Source organism: Somniosus microcephalus, unplaced genomic scaffold (assembly GCF_052327205.1).
Source record: "Somniosus microcephalus isolate GS21.2 unplaced genomic scaffold, FLI_Smic_1.0 unresolved_chr7, whole genome shotgun sequence".
NCBI classification, from domain to species: Eukaryota; Metazoa; Chordata; class Chondrichthyes; order Squaliformes; family Somniosidae; genus Somniosus; species Somniosus microcephalus.
This window is the reverse complement of record NW_028225185.1, coordinates 16,583,908-16,605,846: the sequence shown is the minus strand read 5'-3', so window position 1 is coordinate 16,605,846 and position 21,939 is coordinate 16,583,908. Positions and strand designations below refer to the sequence as shown.

At 49.1% G+C, this 21,939-nt stretch overlaps 1 protein-coding gene across 1 annotated transcript in view; it reads right to left on the bottom strand.

Moving 5' to 3' along the window:
* The window catches only part of adam15 (ADAM metallopeptidase domain 15), a 135,675-nt gene that overhangs the window by 85,956 nt on the left and 27,780 nt on the right, over positions 1-21,939 (bottom strand). Inside the window, 2 exon segments of the mRNA XM_085978274.1 lie at positions 7,285-7,363; positions 9,690-9,766. Coding sequence (XP_085834400.1) covers positions 7,285-7,363; positions 9,690-9,766 — 156 coding nt within the window.

Below are 21,939 nucleotides of genomic sequence, written 5' to 3'. Positions count from 1 at the left end.
CTATAATATACACAGGGGCTGCTATTCTCTATAATATACACAGGGGCTGCTATTCTCTATAATATACACAGGGGCTTCTATTCTCTATAATATACATAGGGGCTTCTATTCTCTATAATATACACAGGAGCTGCTATTCTCTATAATATACACAGGGGCTGCTATTCTCTATAATATACACAGGGGCTGCGATTCTCTATAATATACACAGGGGCTGCTATTCTCTGTAATATACACAGGGGCTGCTATTCTCTATAATATACACAGGGGCTGCGATTCTCTATAATATACACAGGGGCTGCTATTCTCTGTAATATACACAGGGGCTGCTATTCTCTACAATATACACAGGGGCTGCTATTCTCTACAATATACACAGGGGCTGCTATTCTCTATAATATACACAGGGGCTGCTATTCTCTATAATATTCACAGGGGCTGCTATTCTCTACAATATACACAGGGGCTGCTATTCTCTATAATATACACAGGGGCTGCTATTCGCTATAATATACACAGGGGCTGCTATTCTCTATAATATACACAGGGGTTGCTATTCTCTACAATATACACAGGGGTTGCTATTCTCTACAATATACACAGGGGCTGCGATTCTCTATAATATACACAGGGGCTGCGATTCTCTATAATATACACAGGAGCTGCTATTCTCTATAATATACACAGGGGCTTCTATTCTCTATAATATACACAGGGGCTTCTATTCTCTATAATATACACAGGGGCTGCTATTCCCTATAATATACACAGGGGCTGCTATTCTCTATAATATACACAGGGGCTGCTATTCTCTGTAATATACACAGGGGCTGCTATTCTCTATAATATACACAGGGGCTGCGATTCTCTATAATATACACAGGGGCTGCTATTCTCTGTCATATACACAGGGGCTGCTATTCTCTACAATATACACAGGGGCTGCTATTCTCTACAATATACACAGGGGCTGCTATTCTCTATAATATACACAGGGGCTGCTATTCTCTATAATATTCACAGGGGCTGCTATTCTCTACAATATACACAGGGGCTGCTATTCTCTATAATATACACAGGGGCTGCGATTCTCTATAATATACACAGGAGCTGCTATTCTCTATAATATACACAGGGGCTGCTATTCTCTATAATATACACGGGCTGCGATTCTCTATAATATACACAGTGGCTGCTATTCCCTATAATGTGCACAGGGGCTGCTATTCTCTATAATATACACGGGCTGCGATTCTCTATAATATACACAGGGGCTGCTATTCTCTATAATATACACAGGGGCTGCTGTTCTTTATAATATACACAGGGGCTGCTATTCTCTATAATATACACAGGGGCTGCTATTCTCTATAATATACACAGGGGCTGCGATTCTCTATAATATACACAGGGGCTGCTATTCTCTGTAATATACACAGGGCCTGCTATTCTCTATAATATACACAGGGGCTGCGATTCTCTATAATATACACAGGGGCTGCTATTCTCTGTAATATACACAGGGGCTGCTATTCTCTACAATATACACAGGGGCTGCTATTCTCTACAATATACACAGGGGCTGCTATTCTCTATAATATACACAGGGGCTGCTATTCTCTATAATATACACAGGGGCTGCTATTCTCTATAATATTCACAGGGGCTGCTATTCTCTACAATATACACAGGGGCTGCTATTCTCTATAATATACACAGGGGCTGCTATTCTCTATAATATACACAGGGGCTGCTATTCTCTATAATATACACAGGGGTTGCTATTCTCTACAATATACACAGGGGCTGCGATTCTCTATAATATACACAGGGGCTGCGATTCTCTATAATATACACAGGAGCTGCTATTCTCTATAATATACACAGGGGCTTCTATTCTCTATAATATACACAGGGGCTTCTATTCTCTATAATATACACAGGGGCTGCTATTCCCTATAATATACACAGGGGCTGCTATTCTCTATAATATACACAGGGGCTGCTATTCTCTGTAATATACACAGGGGCTGCTATTCTCTATAATATACACAGGGGCTGCGATTCTCTATAATATACACAGGGGCTGCTATTCTCTGTCATATACACAGGGGCTGCTATTCTCTACAATATACACAGGGGCTGCTATTCTCTACAATATACACAGGGGCTGCTATTCTCTATAATATACACAGGGGCTGCTATTCTCTATAATATTCACAGGGGCTGCTATTCTCTACAATATACACAGGGGCTGCTATTCTCTATAATATACACAGGGGCTGCGATTCTCTATAATATACACAGGAGCTGCTATTCTCTATAATATACACAGGGGCTGCTATTCTCTATAATATACACGGGCTGCGATTCTCTATAATATACACAGTGGCTGCTATTCCCTATAATGTGCACAGGGGCTGCTATTCTCTATAATATACACGGGCTGCGATTCTCTATAATATACACAGGGGCTGCTATTCTCTATAATATACACAGGGGCTGCTGTTCTTTATAATATACACAGGGGCTGCTATTCTCTATAATATACACAGGGGCTGCTATTCTCTATAATATACACAGGGGCTGCTATTCTCTATAATATACACAGGGGCTGCTATTCTCTATAATATACACAGGGGCTGCTATTCTCTGTAATATACACAGGGGCTGCTATTCTCTATAATATACACAGGGGCTGCGATTCTCTATAATATACACAGGGGCTGCTATTCTCTGTCATATACACAGGGGCTGCTATTCTCTACAATATACACAGGGGCTGCTATTCTCTACAATATACACAGGGGCTGCTATTCTCTATAATATACACAGGGGCTGCTATTCTCTATAATATACACAGGGGCTGCTATTCTCTATAATATACACAGGGGTTGCTATTCTCTACAATATACACAGGGGCTGCTATTCTCTATAATATACACAGGGGCTGCTATTCTCTATAATATACACAGGGGCTGCTATTCTCTATAATGTACACAGGGGCTGCTATTCTCTATAATATACACAGGGGCTGCTTTTCTCTATAATATACACAGGGGCTGCTATTCTCTACAATATACACAGGGGCTGCTATTCTCTATAATATACACAGGGGCTGCTTTTCTCTATAATATACACAGGGGCTGCTATTCTCTACAATATACACAGGGGCTGCTTTTCTCTATAATATACACAGGGGCTGCTATTCTCTATAATATACACAGGGGCTGCTATTCTCTATAATATACACAGGGGTTGCTATTCTCTATAATATACACAGGGGCTTCTATTCTCTATAATATACACAGGGGCTGCTACTCTGTATAATATACACAGGGGCTGCTATTCTCTATAATATACACAGGGGCTGCCATTCTCTATAATATACACAGGAGCTGCTATTCTCTAATATACACAGGGGCTGCTATTCTCTATAATATACACAGGGGCTGCTATTCTCTATAATATTCACAGGGGCTGCTATTCTCTAATATACACAGGGGCTGCTATTCTCTATAATATACACAGGGGTTGCTATTCTCTATAATATACACAGGGGCTGCGATTCTCTATAATATACACAGGAGCTGCTATTCTCTATAATATACACAGGGGCTGCTATTCTCTATAATATACACGGGCTGCGATTCTCTATAATATACACAGGGGCTGCTATTCCCTATAATGTACACAGGGGCTGCTATTCTCTATAATATACACAGGGGCTGCTGTTCTTTATAATATACACAGGGGCTGCTTTTCTCTATAATATACACAGGGGCTGCTATTCTCTATAATATACACAGGGGCTGCGATCCTCTACAATATACACAGGGGCTGCTATTCCCTAATATACACAGGGGCTGCTATTCTCTATAATATACACAGGGGCTGCTATTCTCTATAATATACACAGGGGCTGCTATTCCCTATAATATACACAGGGGCTGCTATTCTCTATAATATACACAGGGGCTGCTATTCCCTATAATATACACAGGGGCTGCGATTCTCTACAATCTACACAGGGGCTGCTATTCCCTAATATACACAGGGGCTGCTATTCTCTATAATATACACAGGGGCTGCGATTCTCTACAATATACACAGGGGCTGCTATTCCCTAATATACACAGGGGCTGCTATTCTCTATAATATACACAGGGGCTGCTATTCTCTATGATATACACAGGGGCTGCTATTCTCTATAATATACACAGGGGCTGCTATTCTCTAATATACACAGGGGCTGCTATTCTCTATAATATACACAGGGGCTGCTATTCTCTATAATATACACAGGGGCTGCTATTCTCTATAATATACACAGGGGCTGCTATTCCCTATATTATACACAGGGGCTGCTATTCTCTATAATATACACAGGGGCTGCTATTCCCTATATTATACACAGGGGCTGCTATTCTCTATAATATACACAGGGGCTGCTATTCCCTATATTATACACAGGGGCTGCTATTCTCTATAATATACACAGGGGCTGCTATTCCCTATATTATACACAGGGGCTGCTATTCTCTATAATATAGACATGGGGCTGCTATTCTCTATAATATACACAGGGGCTGCCATTCCCTATATTATACACAGGGGCTGCTATTCTCTATAATATACACCGGGGCTGCTATTCCCTATAATATACACAGGGGCTGCTATTCCCTATAATATACACAGGGGCTATTCTCTATAATACACACAGGGGCTGCTATTCTCTATAATATACACAGGGGTTGCTATTCTCTATAATATGCACAGCGGCTGCTATTCCCTAATATACACAGGGGCTGCTATTCTCTATAATATACACAGGGGCTGCTATTCTCCATAATATACACAGGGGCTGCTATTCCCTATATTATACACAGGGGCTGCTATTCTCTATAATATACACAGGGGCTGCTATTCCGTATAATATACACAGGGGCTGCTATTCTCTATAATATACACAGGGGCTGCTATTCTCTATAATATACACAGGGGCTGCTATTCTCTATAATATACACAGGGGCTGCTATTCTCTATAATATACACAGGGGCTGCTATTCTCTAATATGCACAGGGGCTGTTATTCTCTATAATATACACAGGGGCTGCTATTCTCTATATTATACACAGGGGCTGCTATTCTCTATAATATACACAGGGGCTGCTATTCTCTAATATACACAGGGGCTGCTATTCTCTATAATATACACAGGGGCTGCTATTCTCTATAATATACACAGAGGCTGCTTTTCCCTGTAATATACACAGGGGCTGCTATTCTCTATAATATACACAGGGGCTGCTATTCTCTATAATATACACAGGGGCTGCTATTCCCTATATTATACACAGGGGCTGCTATTCTCTATAATATACACAGGGGCTGCTATTCTCTATAATATACACAGGGGCGGCTATTCCCTATAATATACACAGGGGCTGCTATTCTCTATAATATACACAGGAGCTGCTATTCTCTATAATATACACAGGGGCTGCTATTCTCTAATATACACAGGGGCTGTTATTCTCTATAATAAACACAGGGGCTGCTATTCTCTACAATATACACAGGAGCTGCTATTCTCTAATATACACAGGGGCTGTTATTCTCTATAATAAACACAGGGGCTGCTATTCTCTATAATATACACAGGGGCTGCTGTTCCCTATATTCGACACAGGGGTTGCTATTCTCTATAATATACACAGGGGCTGCTATTCTCTATAATATACACAGGGGCTGCTATTCCATATATTCTACACAGGGGCTGCTATTCTCTATAATATAGACATGGGGCTGCTATTCTCTATAATATAGACATGGGGCTGCTATTCCCTAATATACACAGGGGCTGCTATTCCCTATAATATACACAGGGGCTGCTATTCTCTATGATATACACAGGGGCTGCTATTCCCTATAATATACACAGGGGCATCTATTCTCTATGATATACACAGGAGCTGCTATTCGCTAATATACACAGGGGCTGCTATTCCCTATAATATACATAGGGGCTGCTATTCTCTATAATATACACGGGCTGCGATTCCCTATAATATACAGAGGGGCTGCTATTCCCTATAACATACACAGGGGCTGCTATTCTCTAATATACACAGGGGCTGCTATTCTCTATATTATACACAGGGGCTGCTATTCCCTATAATATACACAGGGGCTGCTATTCTCTATAATATACACAGGGGCTGCTATTCCCTATAATATACACAGGGGCTGCTATTCCCTATAACATGCACAGGTGCTGCTATTCCCTATAACATACACAGGGGCTGCTATTCTCTATAATATATACAGGGGCTGCTATTCCCTCATATACACAGGGGCTGCTATTCCCTATAATATACACAGGGGCTGCTATTCCCTATAATATACACAGGGGCTGCTATTCCCTATAACATACACAGGGGCTGCTGTTCTCTATAATATATACAGGGGCTGCTATTCTCTAATATACACAGGGGCTGCTATTCCCTATAATATACACAGGGGCTGCTATTCCCTATAACATACACAGGGGCTGCTATTCTCTATAATATATACAGGGGCTGCTATTCCCTAATATACACAGGGGCTGCTATTCTCTATAATATACACAGGGGCTGCTATTCTCTATAATATACACAGGGGCTGCTATTCTCTGTAATATACACAGGGGCTGCTATTCCCTATAATATACACAGGGGCTGCTATTCCCTATAATATACACAGGGGCTGCTATTCTCTATAATATACACAGTGGCTGCTATTCCCTATAATATACACAGGGGCTGCTATTCTCTATAATATACACAGGGGCTGCTATTCTCTATAATATACACAGGGGCTTCTATTCCCTATAATATACACAGGGGCTGCTATTCCCTATAATATACACAGGGGCTGCTATTCTCTATAATATACACAGGGGCTGCTATTCTCTATAATATACACAGGGACTGCTATTCCCTATAATATACACAGGGGCTGCTATTCTCTATAATATACACAGGGGCTGCTATTCTCTATAATATTCACTGGGGCAGCTATTCAGTGTATCCCGCAATCTGGAGGACCATCCAATGATCCATCTATAATGGCCCCCTTGACCTAACTCAACCCAAATCTCCCATTGCTCTTTGGGCGAGAAATGTTCGGCATGACACCCCTTCTTGCTCCTCACTTCCTAATCCTCATCCTGTGTCCCTCGGTGTTTCAACCCTCCCCGCTCTGGGCAACTTTCCCGGCGCAATGGTGCTCAGGCTCCTTACCGGATTGCTGTCCTCTTCCGTGACCAAGGTCCCATTAGGTAGATAGTACATCAGCTGGTGAGAGGCAGGCAGGAGCTCCCTGAGGGAAGACATGGAGAGAGAGGCACAAATAATACTCAACAAAATCCATTCACCATCAATGAACTGGTGCTTCTTACACAGTAGGTGAGAAAGTCTCACACATACACAAAGGAAGATGGTTGTGGTGGTTGGAGGTCAATCATCACAGCCCCAGGACATCGCTGCAGGAGTTCCTCAGGGCAGTGTCCTCGGCCCAACCATCTTCAACCGCTTCATCAATGACCTCCCCTCCAACATAAGGTCAGAAATGGGGATGTTCGCTGATGACTGCAGTGTTCAGCACTATTCACAACTCCTCAGATAATGAAGCAGTCCACGCCCGCATGCAACAAGACCTGGATGACGTTCAGACTTGGGCTGATAAGTGGCAGGTAACATTCACGCCACACAAGTGCCAGGCAATGACTATCTCCAACAAGCGAGAGTCTAACCACCGCCCCTTGACATTCAACGGCATTACCATCACCGAATCCCCCACCATCAACATCCTGGGGGTCACCATTGACCAGAAACTTCACTGGACCAGCCACATAAATACTGTGGCAACAAGAGCAGGTCAGAGGCTGGGTATTCTGCAGTGAGTGTCTCACCTCCTGACTCCTCAAAGCCTTTCCACCATCCACAAGGCACAAGTCAGGAGTGTGATGGAATACTCTCCACTTGCCTGGATGAGTGCAGCTCCAACAACACTCAAGAAGCTCGACACCATCCAGGACAAAGCAGCCCGCTTGAGCGGCACCCCATCCACCACCTTAAACATTCACTCCCTCCACCACCGGCGCACCGTGGCTGCAGTGTGTACCATCTACAAGCTGCACTGCAGCAACTCGCCAAGGCTTCTTCGGCAGCACCTCCCAAACCCGCGACCTCTTCCACCTAGAAGGACAAGGGCAGCAGGCGCATGGGAACACCACCACCTCCAAGTTCCCCCCCAAGTCACACAGCCCATCCCGACTTGGAAATATATTGGCCGTTCCTTCATCGTCGCTGGGTCAAAATCCTGGAACTCCCTCCCTAACAGCACTGTGGGAGCACCTTCACCACACGGACTGCAGCGGTTCAAGAAGGCGGCTCACCACCACCTTCTCAAGGGGCAACTAGGGGATGGGCAATAAATGCCGGCCTTGCCAGCGACGCCCACATCCCAGAAACGAATAAAAAAAGATCCCTTTGTTCTTGTCATTGGGAGCAAGACTCCAACAGAGAGATCCAACTGTGGTCCCTCGCCCTGAGGATTGTGGCCAATTTGACCCAGCAACCATCAGTTGTTGTCAAAGACACCAAGGGGGTCTGCAAGCAGCTGGTGTAGATGTTGGGCCCACCCCAAACCCTCTCTCTTCTCCCCCTCCCAATAACTAGGGCAGCACTGAGTGAGCGCCGCACTGTCGGAGGAGTGGTACTGAGGGAGCGCCGTTAAACCGAGGCCCCGTCTGCCCTCTCGGGTGGACGTAAAAGATCCCACGGCCACTATTGGAAGAAGAGCAGGGGGAGTTCTCCCCAGTGTCCTGGGCCCAATATTTATCCCTCAACCAACATCATTAAAACAAAACCAGATCGCATTGCTGTTGTGGGAACTTGCTGTGCACAAATTGGCAGCTCCGTTTCTACGTCCACCCAAGAGCAGACCTCGGTTTAATGCCTCATCCAAATGACGGCACCTCCGACAGAGCGGCGCTCCCTCAGCACTGCCCCTCCGATAGTGCGGCGCTCCCTCAGCACCGCCCCTCCGATAGTGCGGCGCTCCCTCAGTACCGCCCTCCGACAGTGCGGCGCTCCCTCAGTACCGCCCTCCGACAGTGCGGCGCTCCCTCAGTACTGCCCCTCTGACAGTGCGGCGCTCCCTCAGTACTGCCTCTCCGACAGTGCGGCGCTCCCTCAGTGCTGCCCCTCCGACAGTGCAGCGCTCCCTCAGTGCTGCCCCTCTGACAGTGCGGCACTCCCTCAGTACTGCCCCTCCGACAGTGCGGCGCTCCCTCAGTACCGCCCCTCCGACAGTGCGGTGCTCCCTCAGTACTGCCCCTCCGACAGTGCGGCACTCCCTCAGTACTGCCCCTCCGACAGTGCGGCGCTCCCTCAGTACTGCCCCTCCGACAGTGCGGCGCTCCCTCAGTACTGCCCCTCCGACAGTGCGGCACTCCCTGAGTATTACCGCTCTGACAGGAGACGCTTCCATCGCCACATTCGCCAAGTAACGGCTGGCTGAATTACAGCAGGGTCCAAAAAAGGGCAAGATTGGAATGGAGAAAAGAAAAAAAAAAAAGTGTTTTGCCTAATAACGTATCGATCTGCCCATCTCATCCACAAATGCTGCAGCCAACACTCACTCATTTTGTTCCAGTTCCAATACCAGTCGCCTCCCTTCAGACTGGATCACGCACTGTAGCCGGGACCTGGGGCTGTCCTGTTAAAGGGAGAAGGCAGAAAACATGACCAAATTAATGAGAATCCAGCAGCTTCTCTACAAAGACCCCGATTAAACACTTCAAAGTAATGGATTTTGGTCTTCGCGGATTGATTATACTGTCCCATCAAACACTCCCAGGGCAGGTACAGCACGGGTTAGATACAGAGTAAAGCTCCCTCTACACTGTCCCATCAAACACTCCCAGGGCAGGTACAGCACGGGTTAGATACAGAGTAACGCTCCCTCTACACTGCCCCATCAAACACTCCCAGGGCAGGTACAGCACAGGGTTAGATACAGAGTAAAGCTCCCTCTACACTGTCCCATCAAACACTCCCAGGGCAGGTACAGCACGGGTTAGATACAGAGTAAAGCTCCCTCTACACTGTCCCATCAAACACTCCCAAGGCAGGTACAGCATGGGTTAGATACAGAGTAAAGCTCCCTCTACACTGTCCCCATCAAACACTCCCAGGGCAGGTACAGCACGGGTTAGATACAGAGTAAAGCTCCCTCTACACTCTCCCATCAAACACTCCCAGGGCAGGTACAGCACGGGTTAGATGCAGAGTAAAGCTCCCTCTAAACTGTCCCATCAAACACTCCCAGTGCTCCCAGGCAGCGCTGCATTGAATCTCTTTGCACCCGAGTTCAGACAAGTCGCAGTTGTAACTTTATCAGGTTACGTGAGACTTGTTTGTTTAGCCACTTGGAAAAGAGGGAGTTTCCTCCAATTTTCCATCAAACGCAGGCCCCACTGAAGACTTTAACCTCGGACGCAAGGAGCTTCGTCAGCAGCTAGGGAATTTTTCCACGGACAGGATGCCCGTCTGTCGCAGCTGTGAAGGAGGCTTGATTCTTTGGAACGATAATCACACAGGAGAAGGAGGATTAATCTCCCAAATGTTTCCCTTTCACGCATTTCCACTGACTTAATGGTCAGAGATCAAGGGGGCGGTCAGATAATCCCGCGTCAGGGGAGGGGGGCATGAGGTCTAAGTTAGAGTCAGGGACAGACCCGGGGAGCAGAGATATAGATAGAGGGTGGGAGAGGGGGGCGTGGGGAGAGGGGGGCGCGGAGGGAGAGGGGGGCGGAGGGAGAGGGGGCCGGAGGGAGAGGGGGCCGGAGGGAGAGGGGGCCGGAGGGAGAGGGGGCCGGAGGGAGAGGGGGCCGGAGGGAGAGGGGGCCGGAGGGAGAGGGGGCCGGAGGGAGAGGGGGGCGGAGGGCGAGGGGGCGGAGGGCGAGGGGGCGGAGGGCGAGGGGGCGGAGGGAGAGGGGGCGGAGGGAGAGGGGGCGGAGGGAGAGGGGGACGGAGGGAGAGGGGCGGAGGGAGAGGGGCGGAGAGAGAGGGGGCGGAGAGAGAGGGGGCGGAGAGAGAGGGGGCGGGGAGAGAGGGGGCGGAGAGGGGGGGGGCGGAGAGGGGGGGGGCGGAGAGGGGGGGGGGCGGAGAGAGAGGGGGCGGAGAGAGAGGGGGCGGAGAGAGAGGGGGCAGAGAGAGAGGGGGCAGAGAGTGGGGGGGCAGAGAGAGGGGGGCAGAGAGAGAGGGACAGAGATAGGGAAAGTAATTAAGACTCGCATTTCTCCAGCGCCTTTCACCACCTCAGGACGTCCCAAAGCGCTTTACAGCCAATGAAGTACTTTTTAAAGTGTAGTCACTGTTGTAATGTGGGAAACGCGGCAGCCAATTTGCGCACAGCAAGCTCCCACAAACAGCATTGAGATAAACGACCAGATAATGTGGGGTTTTTTTTAAAGTGACGTTGGTTGAAGGGTAAATCTTGGCCCAGTACACCGGAGAGACCCCTTCTACCCATAGAGCAAGGGTCAGCGCCTTAAAGGAGCGATCGGAGAAGATAGAAAGGAGCATCTCTTGCCTTGGAGGCGGTGCAACGAAGGTTCACTAGATTGATTCCTGGGATCAGAGGGCTGTCCTATGAGGAGAGATTGTGTAGAATGGGCCGATACTCTCTGGAGTTTAGAAGAATGAGAGGTGATCTCATTGAAACATACAAGATTCTGAGGGGGATTGACAGGGTAGATGCTGAGAGGCTGTTTCCCCCTGGCTGGAGAGTCTAGAACCAGGGGTCACAGTCTCAGGATAAGGGGTCGGCCATTTAAGACTGAGATGAGGAGGAATTTCTTCACCCAGAGGGCGGTGAATCTTTGGAATTCTCTGCCCCAGAGGGCTGTGGAGGCTCAGTCGTTGAGTATATTCAAGGCTGAGATCGAGAGATTTTTGGACTCTCGGGGAATCGAGGGATATGGGGATCGGGCGGGAGAGTGGAGTTGAGGTCGAAGATCAGCCGTGATCTTATTGAATGGCGGAGCAGGCTCGAGGGGCCGAATGGCCGACTCCTGCTCCTAATTCTTAAGACTGGATGGTGAATTGGCTTTAGCTTTGCCAATGTATTCGTCCGTTGTTCACAGATCACTGGAAATTCATAGAATCATAGAATAGTACAGCACAGGAGGCGGCCATTCGGCCCATCGAGTCTGTGCCGGCTCTTTCGAAGAGCCATCAGGAAGCAAAGAGTTGGAATAAACGGGTCTTTCTCCGAGTGGAAGGCAGTGACTAGTGGGGTACTGCAGGGATCGGTCCTAGGACCCCAGCTATTCACAATATATATTAATGATCTAGACGAGGGAACTAGATGTAATATCTCCAAGTTTGCAGACGACACAAAGCTGGGTGGGCGTGTGTGCTGTGAGGAGGATGCAGAGAAACTCCAGTATGATTTGGACAGGTTGGGTGATTGGGCAGATGCATGGCAGATGCAGTGTAATGTGGATAAATGCGAGGTTATCCACTTTGGTGGCAAAAACAGGAAGGCAGATTATCTGAACGGCAATAGATTGGGAGAAGGGGAAGTGCAACGAGACCTGGGTGTCCTTGTGCACCAGTCGCTGATGGTAAGCATGCAGGTGCAGCAGGCAGCTAAGGCAAATGGTACGTTGGCCTTCACAGCGAGAGGATTCGCGTACAAGAGCAAGGATGTCTTGCTGCAGTTGTACAGGGCCTTGGTGAGACCACATCTTGAGTATTGTGTGCAGTTTTGGTCGCCTTATCTGAGGAAGGATGTTCTTGTCATGGAGGGAGTGCAGCGAAGATTCACCAGACTGATACCTGGGATGGCAGGAATGACGTATGAGGAGAGATTGGGTCGATTGGGCTTATATTCGCTGGAGTTTAGAAGAATATGAGGGGATCTCATTGAAACTTATAAAATTCTAACAGGACCAGACAGACTAGATGCAGGAAGGATGTTCCCGATGGCGGGCGAGTCCAGAACCAGGGGTCACAGCCTAAGGATAAGGGGTAAGCCATTTAGGACAGAGATGAGGAGGAATTTCTTCACCCAGAGAGTGGTGAACCTGTGGAATTCTCTACCACAGAAGGCAGTTGAGGCCAAATTATTAAATATATTCAAGAAGGAGTTAGATATATTTCTTAAGGCTAAAGGGATCAAGGGATATGGGGAGAAGGCAGGGACAGGGTACTGAATTTGGATGATCAGCCATGATCTCATTAAATGGCGGAGCAGGCTCGAGGGGCCGAATGGCCGACTCCTGCTCCTATCTTCTATGTTTCCACCCAGTTAGTCCCGCTCTTTCCCCATATCCCTGCAATTTTTATCCTTTGAGTCTCATCCAATTCCCTTTTGGAGGCTGCTGTTGAATCTGGCTTTGGTTGCTAGACTGCTCTTGTCGCCTCCTGTCCCACGGCTCCCAGCCCTGGGTGTGTGACTCAGCACCGCGACGCGACATCCCATCGCAGGAACGCTCCCGTGCTCCCGCCTTCCAGCTACTGGGCAGAGCAGGCGTTAGCTGGCTGAACGGATAATGGATCTGTTTATTTCACCAGCCCACATTCCGAGGCCAAGAGTTCAGCGGTCCCACCTTTTCCTGTTGGAACGCAACCGAGGTCTTGGGAGGGGTGGGGGAGGGGAGGCCCTTGGCCAGAGAGTGAGGTCAGGACATAAATCTATCCACTGCCATTCAGCACAGAGCCTTGCTAATCCCTCGCCCTCATTCTTCTGATTAAATGTCATAGATTGGCACCTATTGTCTTCCTGTCATGACAGCGGACTATTCAGACCCCGATTGAAGAATCTTACAGCACAGGAGGAGGCCATTCGGCCCATCAGGCCTGTGCCGGCTCTTTGAAAGAGCTCTCCAATTAGTCCCACTCCCCCCTGCCCTTTCCCCACAGCGCTGTGAATTTTTCCCCTTCAAGTATTCATCCAATTCTCCTTTTGAAAGTCACTATTGAATCTGCTTCCACCGCCCTTTCAGGCAGCGCGTTCCAGATCACAACAACTCGCTGCGTAAAAAACATTCTCCTCATCTCCCCCTCTGGTTCTTTTGCCGATTATCTTCAATCTGTGTCCTCTGGTTACCGACCCTCCTGCCACTGGAAACAGTTTCTCCCGATCTACTCGATCAGAACCCCTTCATGATTTTGAAAGCCTCGATTAAATCTCCCCTTAACCTTCTCTGCTCCAAGGAGAACAAGCCCAGCTTCTCCAGTCTCTCCACACAACGGATGGCCTACATCCCCGGGAACCATTCCGGTAAATCTCCTCTGCACCCTCTCCAAGGCCTTGACATCCTTCCTAAAGTGCGGTGCCCAGAAGATCTGGATCAACTGCGTACCAATTCTACCTCGTATATTTGGGGGATGGGGGTGCAGGAACAGAGAGACCTGGGGGTATGTGTGCACAAATCGTTGAAGGTGGCAGAGCAGGTTGAGAAAGCGGTTAACAAAGCTTACGGGATCCTGGGCTTCATAAATAGAGGTATAGAGCACAAAAGCAAGGAGGTTATGATGAACCTTTATAAAACACTGGTTCGGCCTCAACTGGAGTATTGTGTCCAATTCTGGGCACCGCACTTTAGGAAGGATGTGAAGGCCTCAGAGAGGGTGGAGAAAAGATTTACGAGAATGATTCCAGGGATGAGGGACTTCAGTTACATGGAGAGGCTGGGGTTGTTCTCCTTGGAGCAGAGAAGGTTGAGAGGAGATTTGATCGAGGTGTTGAAAATCATGAGGGGTCTGGACAGAGTAGAGAGAGAAACTGTTCCCATTGGCAGAAGGGTCGAGAACCAGAGGACACAGATTTAAGTTGATTGGCGGAAGAACCAAAGGCGACGTGAGGAAAAACGTTTTTACGCAGCGAGTGGTTAGGATCTGGAATGCGCTGCCTGAAAGGGTGGTGGAGGCAGACTCAATCGTGGCTTTCAAAAGGGAGTTGGTTAAGGACCTGAAGGAAGACAATTTGCAGGGCTACGGGGAAAGGGCGGGGGAGTGGGACGAGCTGAAGTGTTCTTGCAGAGAGCCGGCACGGGCTCGACGGGCCGAATGGCCGCCTTCTGTGCTCTAACCATTCTATGATTTCACAGCCCTCTAATTCCTACATCTTCAATCCAATCCCAGAACCCCTCCCAAAACAACTCATCAAAACAGGCGACAGTGGGTAGTCCTCTCGCCTGTTGGTTGTGGGTTCGAGTCCCACTCCAGACCGATACTCCCAGCGCAATGATGAGGGAGCGCCACACTGTCGGAGGGGCAGTACTGAGGTAGCGCCGCACTGTCGGAGGGGCGGTGCTGAGGGAGCGCCGCACTGTCGGAGGGGCGGTACTGAGGGAGCGCCGCACTGTCGGAGGGGCGGTACTGAGGGAGCGCCGCACTGTCGGAGGGGCAGTACTGAGGGAGCGCCGCACTGTCGGAGGGGCGGTACTGAGGGAGCGCCGCACTGTCGGAGGGGCCGTCTTTCAGATGAGACGTTAAACCGAGGCCCCGTCTGCACTCTCGGGTGGGTGTGAAAGATCTCCTGAGCGGCCTGGCTCTAATTTTAGGGTGATGCCCCCTTTGTTCTGGACTGTCCCCACCAGAGGAAGTGATTTCTCTGTATCTACCTCATCGAATCCTGTTAAACATCCCTTCTAAACTCAAGGGAATGCAAGACAGGTTTAAGCAAACTACCCTCAGAATTTAACCCTCCAAAGGCCCAGAAACATTCTGGTGAGATTGCTGGTTGAATGCACTGGCTGGGCTGATGAGCATCTGAAGAGATCCAAGCACACATTCAAAGGTCAAGAGTTTTACATAGAATTACATGGAATGTACAGCACAGGAACCGGCCCGTTGGCCCCAACTGCTCCGTGCCGGTGTTTATGCTCCACACCAGCCTCCTCCCGCCCTTCTTCATCTCACCCCATCACCATATCCTTCTACAGGAGACTCTTTTTTATCCGGCACTGACGGGACCGGCGTGGTGCCGGTTTATAAAAACGTCCGGATTACAGGGAGGTATAGTTAAAAGGTACGAGAGCTCCGTACAGACCAACAAATCCAGGCTTCCCTGTTGCTTAGCAACAGCTGCAGGAACCCCAGCCACAGACCAAGCGTCCCTGTTGCTTAGCAACCAGTGCAGAAACCCCCGATTACACAGCCACAGACCCAGGAACGGCCACTAATACAAAAGAAAAAGTTAACTGAACCTACTCCTGAATTTTGCCGGTTCACCGAGATTTCCGGTTGTTTGTGTGCCGGTAAATCGAGAGTTTCCTGTAGTGTGCCCCTGAACTGCGCCATCTCCAAACACACCTGGAGCACTGGGAGCAGTTCTGGGCACCACACCTTAGGAAGGATAGATTGGCCCTGGAGAGAGTGCAGCGCAGGTTTACCAGAATGATACCAGGACTCCAAGGGTTAAGTTACGAGGAGAGATTACACAAACTAGGGTTGTATTCACTGGAATTTAGAAGGTTAAGGGGCGATCTGATCGAAGTTTTCAGGATATTAAGAGGAACTGATAGAGAGAAACTATTTCCGCCGGTTGGGGAGTCTAGGACTAGGGGGCAGAGTCTAAAAATTAGAGCCAGACCTTTCAGGAGTGAAGTTAGGAAACACTTCTACACACAAAGGGTGGGAGAAGTTTGGAACTCTCTTCCGCAAACGGCAATTGATGCTGGGGGGGGTCAATTGTTAATTTTAAATCTGAGATTGGTAGATTCCTGTTAACCAAAGTTATTAAGGGATATGGGGCAAAGGCGGGTAGATGGAGTTGGGTCGCAGATCAGCCATGATCTCATTGAATGGTGGAACAGGCTCAAGGGGCTGAATGGCCTCCTCCTGTTCTGATGAACCACTAATTTTGTGCCTTTAAAATATGGATTTATCATCAGCAACAACAACTTGCATTTATCTAGCGCCTTTAACGTAGTAAAACGTCCCAAGGCGCTTCACAGGAGCGATTATCAGACAAAATTTGACACCGAGCCACATAAGGAGATATTAGGACAGGTGACCAAAAGCTTGGTCAAAGAGGTCGGTTTTAAGGAGCGTCTTAAAGGAGGGGAGAGAGGCGGAGAGGTTTAGGGAGGGAATTCCAGAGCTCGGGGCCCAGGCGGCTGAAGGCACGGCCACCAATGGTGGAGCGATGGAAATCGGGGGATGCTCAAGAGGCCGGAATTAGAGGAGCGCAGAGATCTCGGGGGGTTGTAGGGCTGGAGGAGGTTACAGAGATAGGGAGGGGGGGGAGGCCACGGGGGGGATTTGAACACGAGGATGAGGATTTTAAAAATCGAGGCGTTGCCGGACCGGGAGCCAATGTCGGTCAGCGAGCACGGGGGGGGGGGGGCGATGGGTGAACGGGACTCGGGGCGAAGAATGAAGTCAATGAGAGTTGAAGACGCCAACAAGTCTGATTTATTGACGTACGGAGAGAGATTGGGTCGATTAGGCTTATATTCGCTGGAGTTTAGAAGAATGAGAGGGGATCTCATTGAAACTTATAAAATTCTAACAGGACTGGACAGACTAGATGCAGGAAGGATGTTCCCGATGGCGGGGGAGTCCAGAACCAGGGGTCACAGTCTAAGGATAAGGGGTAAGCCATTTAGGACTGAGATGAGGAGGAATTTCTTCACCCAGAGAGTGGTGAACCTGTGGAATTCTCTACCACACAAGGCAGTAGAGGCCAATTCATTAAATATATTCAAGAAGGAGTTAGATATATTTCTTAAGGCTAAAAGGATCAAGGGATATGGGGAGAAAGCAGGGACAGGGTACTGAATTTGGATGATCATCCATGATCTCATTGAATGGCGGAGCAGGCTCGAGGGGCCGAATGGCCTACTCCTGCTCCTATCTTCTATGTTTCTAAGTAGCTTATGGAGGAAATGAGAGGTTGAAGAAATCCGGCCAATGTTAACACCCAGTGATGCGCAACCCATTAGAAGATGGGGTTGCAGGGTAGCATCAGCTTAGAGCATAAGAATTATGGCCTACTCCTGCGGCCCCTCGAGCCTTCTCCGCCATTCACTAAGATCATGGCTGACCTTCGACCTCAACTCCACCTTCCCTCATTGTCCCCATATCCCTCGATTCCCCAGAGTCCAAAAACTCTATCGATCTCAGCCTTGAATATTTTTTTTAATTCATTTTTATGGGATGTGGGCAAGGCCGGCATTTATTGCCCATCCCTAATCGCCCCTTGAGAAGGTGGGGGTGAGCCGCCTTCTTGAACCGCTGCAGTCCGTGTGGTGAAGGTGCTCCCACAGTGCTGTTAGGGAGGGAGTTCCAGGATTTTGACCCAGCGTCGATGAAGGATCGGCCGATATATTTCCCAGTCAGGATGGTGTGTGACTTGGAGGGGAACTTGGAGGTGGTGGTGTTCCCGTGCGCCTGCTGCCCTTGTCCTTCTAGGTGGAAGAGGTCGCGGGTTTGGGAGGTGCTGCCGAAGAAGCCTGTACTCAACGACTGAGCCTCCACAGCCCTCTGGGGCAGAGAATTCCAAAGATTCACCACCCTCTGAGTGAAGAAATTCCTCCTCATCTCAGTCCTAAATGGCCGACCCCTTATCCTGAGACTGTGACCCCTGGTTCTAGACTCTCCAGCCAGGGGGAAACAACCTCTCAGCATCTACCCTGCCAATCCCCCTCAGAATCTTACACGTTTGAATGAATCATAGAAAGTTACAGCACAGAAGGAGGCCATTTCGGCCCATCGTGTCCGCGCTGGCCGACAAAGAGCTCTCCAGCCTAATCCCACTTCCCAGCTCTTGGTCCGTAGCCCTGCAGGTTACAGGATCCCAAGTGCACATCCAAGTACTTTTTAAATGTGGTTCGGGTTCCTGCCTCGACCACCCTTTCAGGCAGTGAGTTCCAGACCCCCACAGCCCTCTGGGTGAAGAAATTTCCCCTCAAATCCCCTCTAAACCTTCCCCCAATCACTTTAAATCTGTGCCCCCTGGTTTTTGACCCCTCTGCTAAGGGAAATAGATCCTTTCTATCCACTTTATCTAGGCCCCTCATCATTTTATACACCTCAATAAGGTCCCCCCTCAGCCTCCTCTGTTCCAAGGAAAACAGACCCAGCCTATCCAGTCTTTCCTCACAGCTAAGATTCTCTAATCCCAGCAACATCCTTGTAAATCTCCTCTGTACCCTCTCTAGTGCAATCACATCTTTCCTGTAATGTGGTGACCAGAACTGCACGCAGTACTCTAGCTGAGGCCTAACTAGTGTTTTATACAGCTGAAGCACAACCCCCCCTGCTCTTGTATTCTATGCCACAGCTAATAAAGGCAAGCATTCCGTATGCCTTCTTAACCACCTTATCTACCTAGCCTCTCATTCCCCTAAACCCCACAGAGTATAGCCTGTCCGTGAGGCAGCGGTTGGCGATTAGAGGGGGCAGGGAAGGGAGAGAGAGCAAAGGACGGGAGGAACTTCACAAATTGAGAGAGAGAAAATTGGGAAAAATAAATACCAGGCTCCACCCCACCGGCCCCCCTTCCCAAGATTGCCACAAAGCTTTATTCACGAGGAACAGGCCTGCCTCTGTGTAGAACATGCCCGAATTCCCAGCGGTCCCAGCTCTCTGACAGGAGTGCTTTGAGAAGCATTGAATCGGCGCCTAGTTACAGTGTCAGCTGTGGCTCACTGGGTAGCACACTCGTCTCTGATTCAGAATGTCGTGGGTTCGAGTCCCACTCCAGGGACTTGAGCACAAAAAGCTAGGCTGACACTCCCAGTGCCAGCACTGTCGGAGGGGCGGTACTGAGGGAGCGCCGCACTGTCAGAGGGGCGGTACTGAGGGAGCGCCGCACTGTCGGAGGGGCGGTACTGAGGGAGCGCCGCACTGTCGGAGGGGCGGTACTGAGGGAGCGCCGCACTGTCGGAGGGGCGGTACTGAGGGAGCACCGCACTGTCGGAGGGGCAGTACTGAGGGAGCGCCGCACTGTCGGAAGTGCCGTCTTTCGGATGAGACATTAACCCGAGGCCCCCTCTGCCCTCTCAGGTGGACGTAAAAGATCCCACGGCCACTATTGGAAGAAGAGCAGGGGGAGTTCTCCCCGGTGTCCTGGGCCCAATATTTATCCCTCAACCAACATCACTAAAACAGATGATCCGGTCATTATCACATTGCTGTTTGTGGGAGCTTGCTGTGAGCAAATTGGCTGCCGCGTTTCCTACATTACGACAGTGACCACACTTCAAAAAGTACTTCATTGGCTGTGAAGCGCTTTGGGACGTCCTGAGGTGGTGAAAGGCGCTGGAGAAATGAGAGTCTTTCTTTCTATTAGTTCCGTCCGGCAGCATGGCGGACAGAGTAGACGCAACTGATAAAGGGATCTGCCAAGCACCGGTGGGGCAGGAAGGGACATATTTCGCCAGGGAAGAATCGGAATGGGTTACGGAGCAGCGGGGGGCGGAAGGGAACAGCGGCGGCTGGCTTGATCCAAGCAAGTAGGAGCGATTCGGAGACGCATCACGCATTTCTATCAATGACTAACTCCCTGGAGTTGTGCCAATTAAAAAGCAACGCGCAAGACTGAAAAAGACCAGTTCAACTCGTCGCGCCAATCGCAGAGCCCAGAACCCAAAAACAGCCAGCTCACTGCCGACACAGCTGAAGGTGCAGCAAGCGGTTAAGAAGGCAAATGGTATGTTGGCCTTCGTAGCGAGAGGGTTCGAGTACAGGAACAAGGATGTCTTGCTGCAGTTGTACAGGGCCTTGGTGAGACCACACCTTGAGTATTGTGTGCAGTTTTGGTCGCTTATCTGAGGAAGGATGTTCTTGCCATGGAGGGAGTGCAGCGAAGATTCACCAGACTGATACCTGGGATGGCAGGAATGACGTATGAGGAGAGATTGGGTCGATTAGGCTTATACTCGCTAGAGTTTAGAAGAATGAGAGGGGATCTCATTGAAACTTATAAAATTCTAACAGGACTAGACAGACTAGATGCAGGAAGGATGTTCCCGATGGTCGGGGAGTCCAGAACCAGGGGTCACAGTCTAAGGATAAGGGGTAAGCCATTTAGGACAGAAATGAGGTGGAATTTCTTCACCCAGAGAGTGGTGAACCTGTGGAATTCTCTGCCACAGAAGGCAGTAGAGGCCAATTCATTAAATATATTCAAGAAGGAGTTAGATATATTTCTTAAGGCTAAAGGGATCAAGGGATATGGGGAGAAAGCAGGGACCGGGTACTGAATTTGGATGATCAGCCATGATCTCATTAAATGGCGGAGCAGGCTCGAGGGGCCGAATGGCCTGCTCCAGCTCCTATCTTCTATGTTTCAATGTTTCCCACCCCCGTGTGCGCAGTAGTTCTATCTGATCTGTCCATTCCTCGCCCCCATTCTACGGCCCCTTTGAAGCTCAGGTCATGCCAGGCTCTTCCATGACGCCTGTCTGAACTAGATCGGAACCCAGGCCCTGGGCGGATAAGCCCAGTTTCTATCCTCCAGCATCAGCTAGTCCCGAACGGGTTAAGAACATAAGAAATAGGAGCAGGAATAGGCCACTCAGCCCCTCGAGCCTGCTCCGCCATTCAATAAGATCATGGCTGATCTTGGGCTCAAAGCCACTTCCCCGCCCGATCCCCATAACCCTTCGCTCCCTTATCTTGCAAAAATCTGTCTATCTCCACCTTAAATGTATTTAATGACCCAGCCTCCACGGCTCTCTGGGGCAGAGAATTCCACAGATTTACGGCCCTCAGAGAAGAAATTCCTCCTCATCTCAGTTCTAAAAGGGCGACCCTTTATTCTGAGACTGTGCCCCCGAGTTCTAGATTTCCCCACGAGGTGAAACATCCTCTCAGTATCTACCTTGTCGAGCCCCCTCAGTATCTTATATGTTTCAATAAAATCAC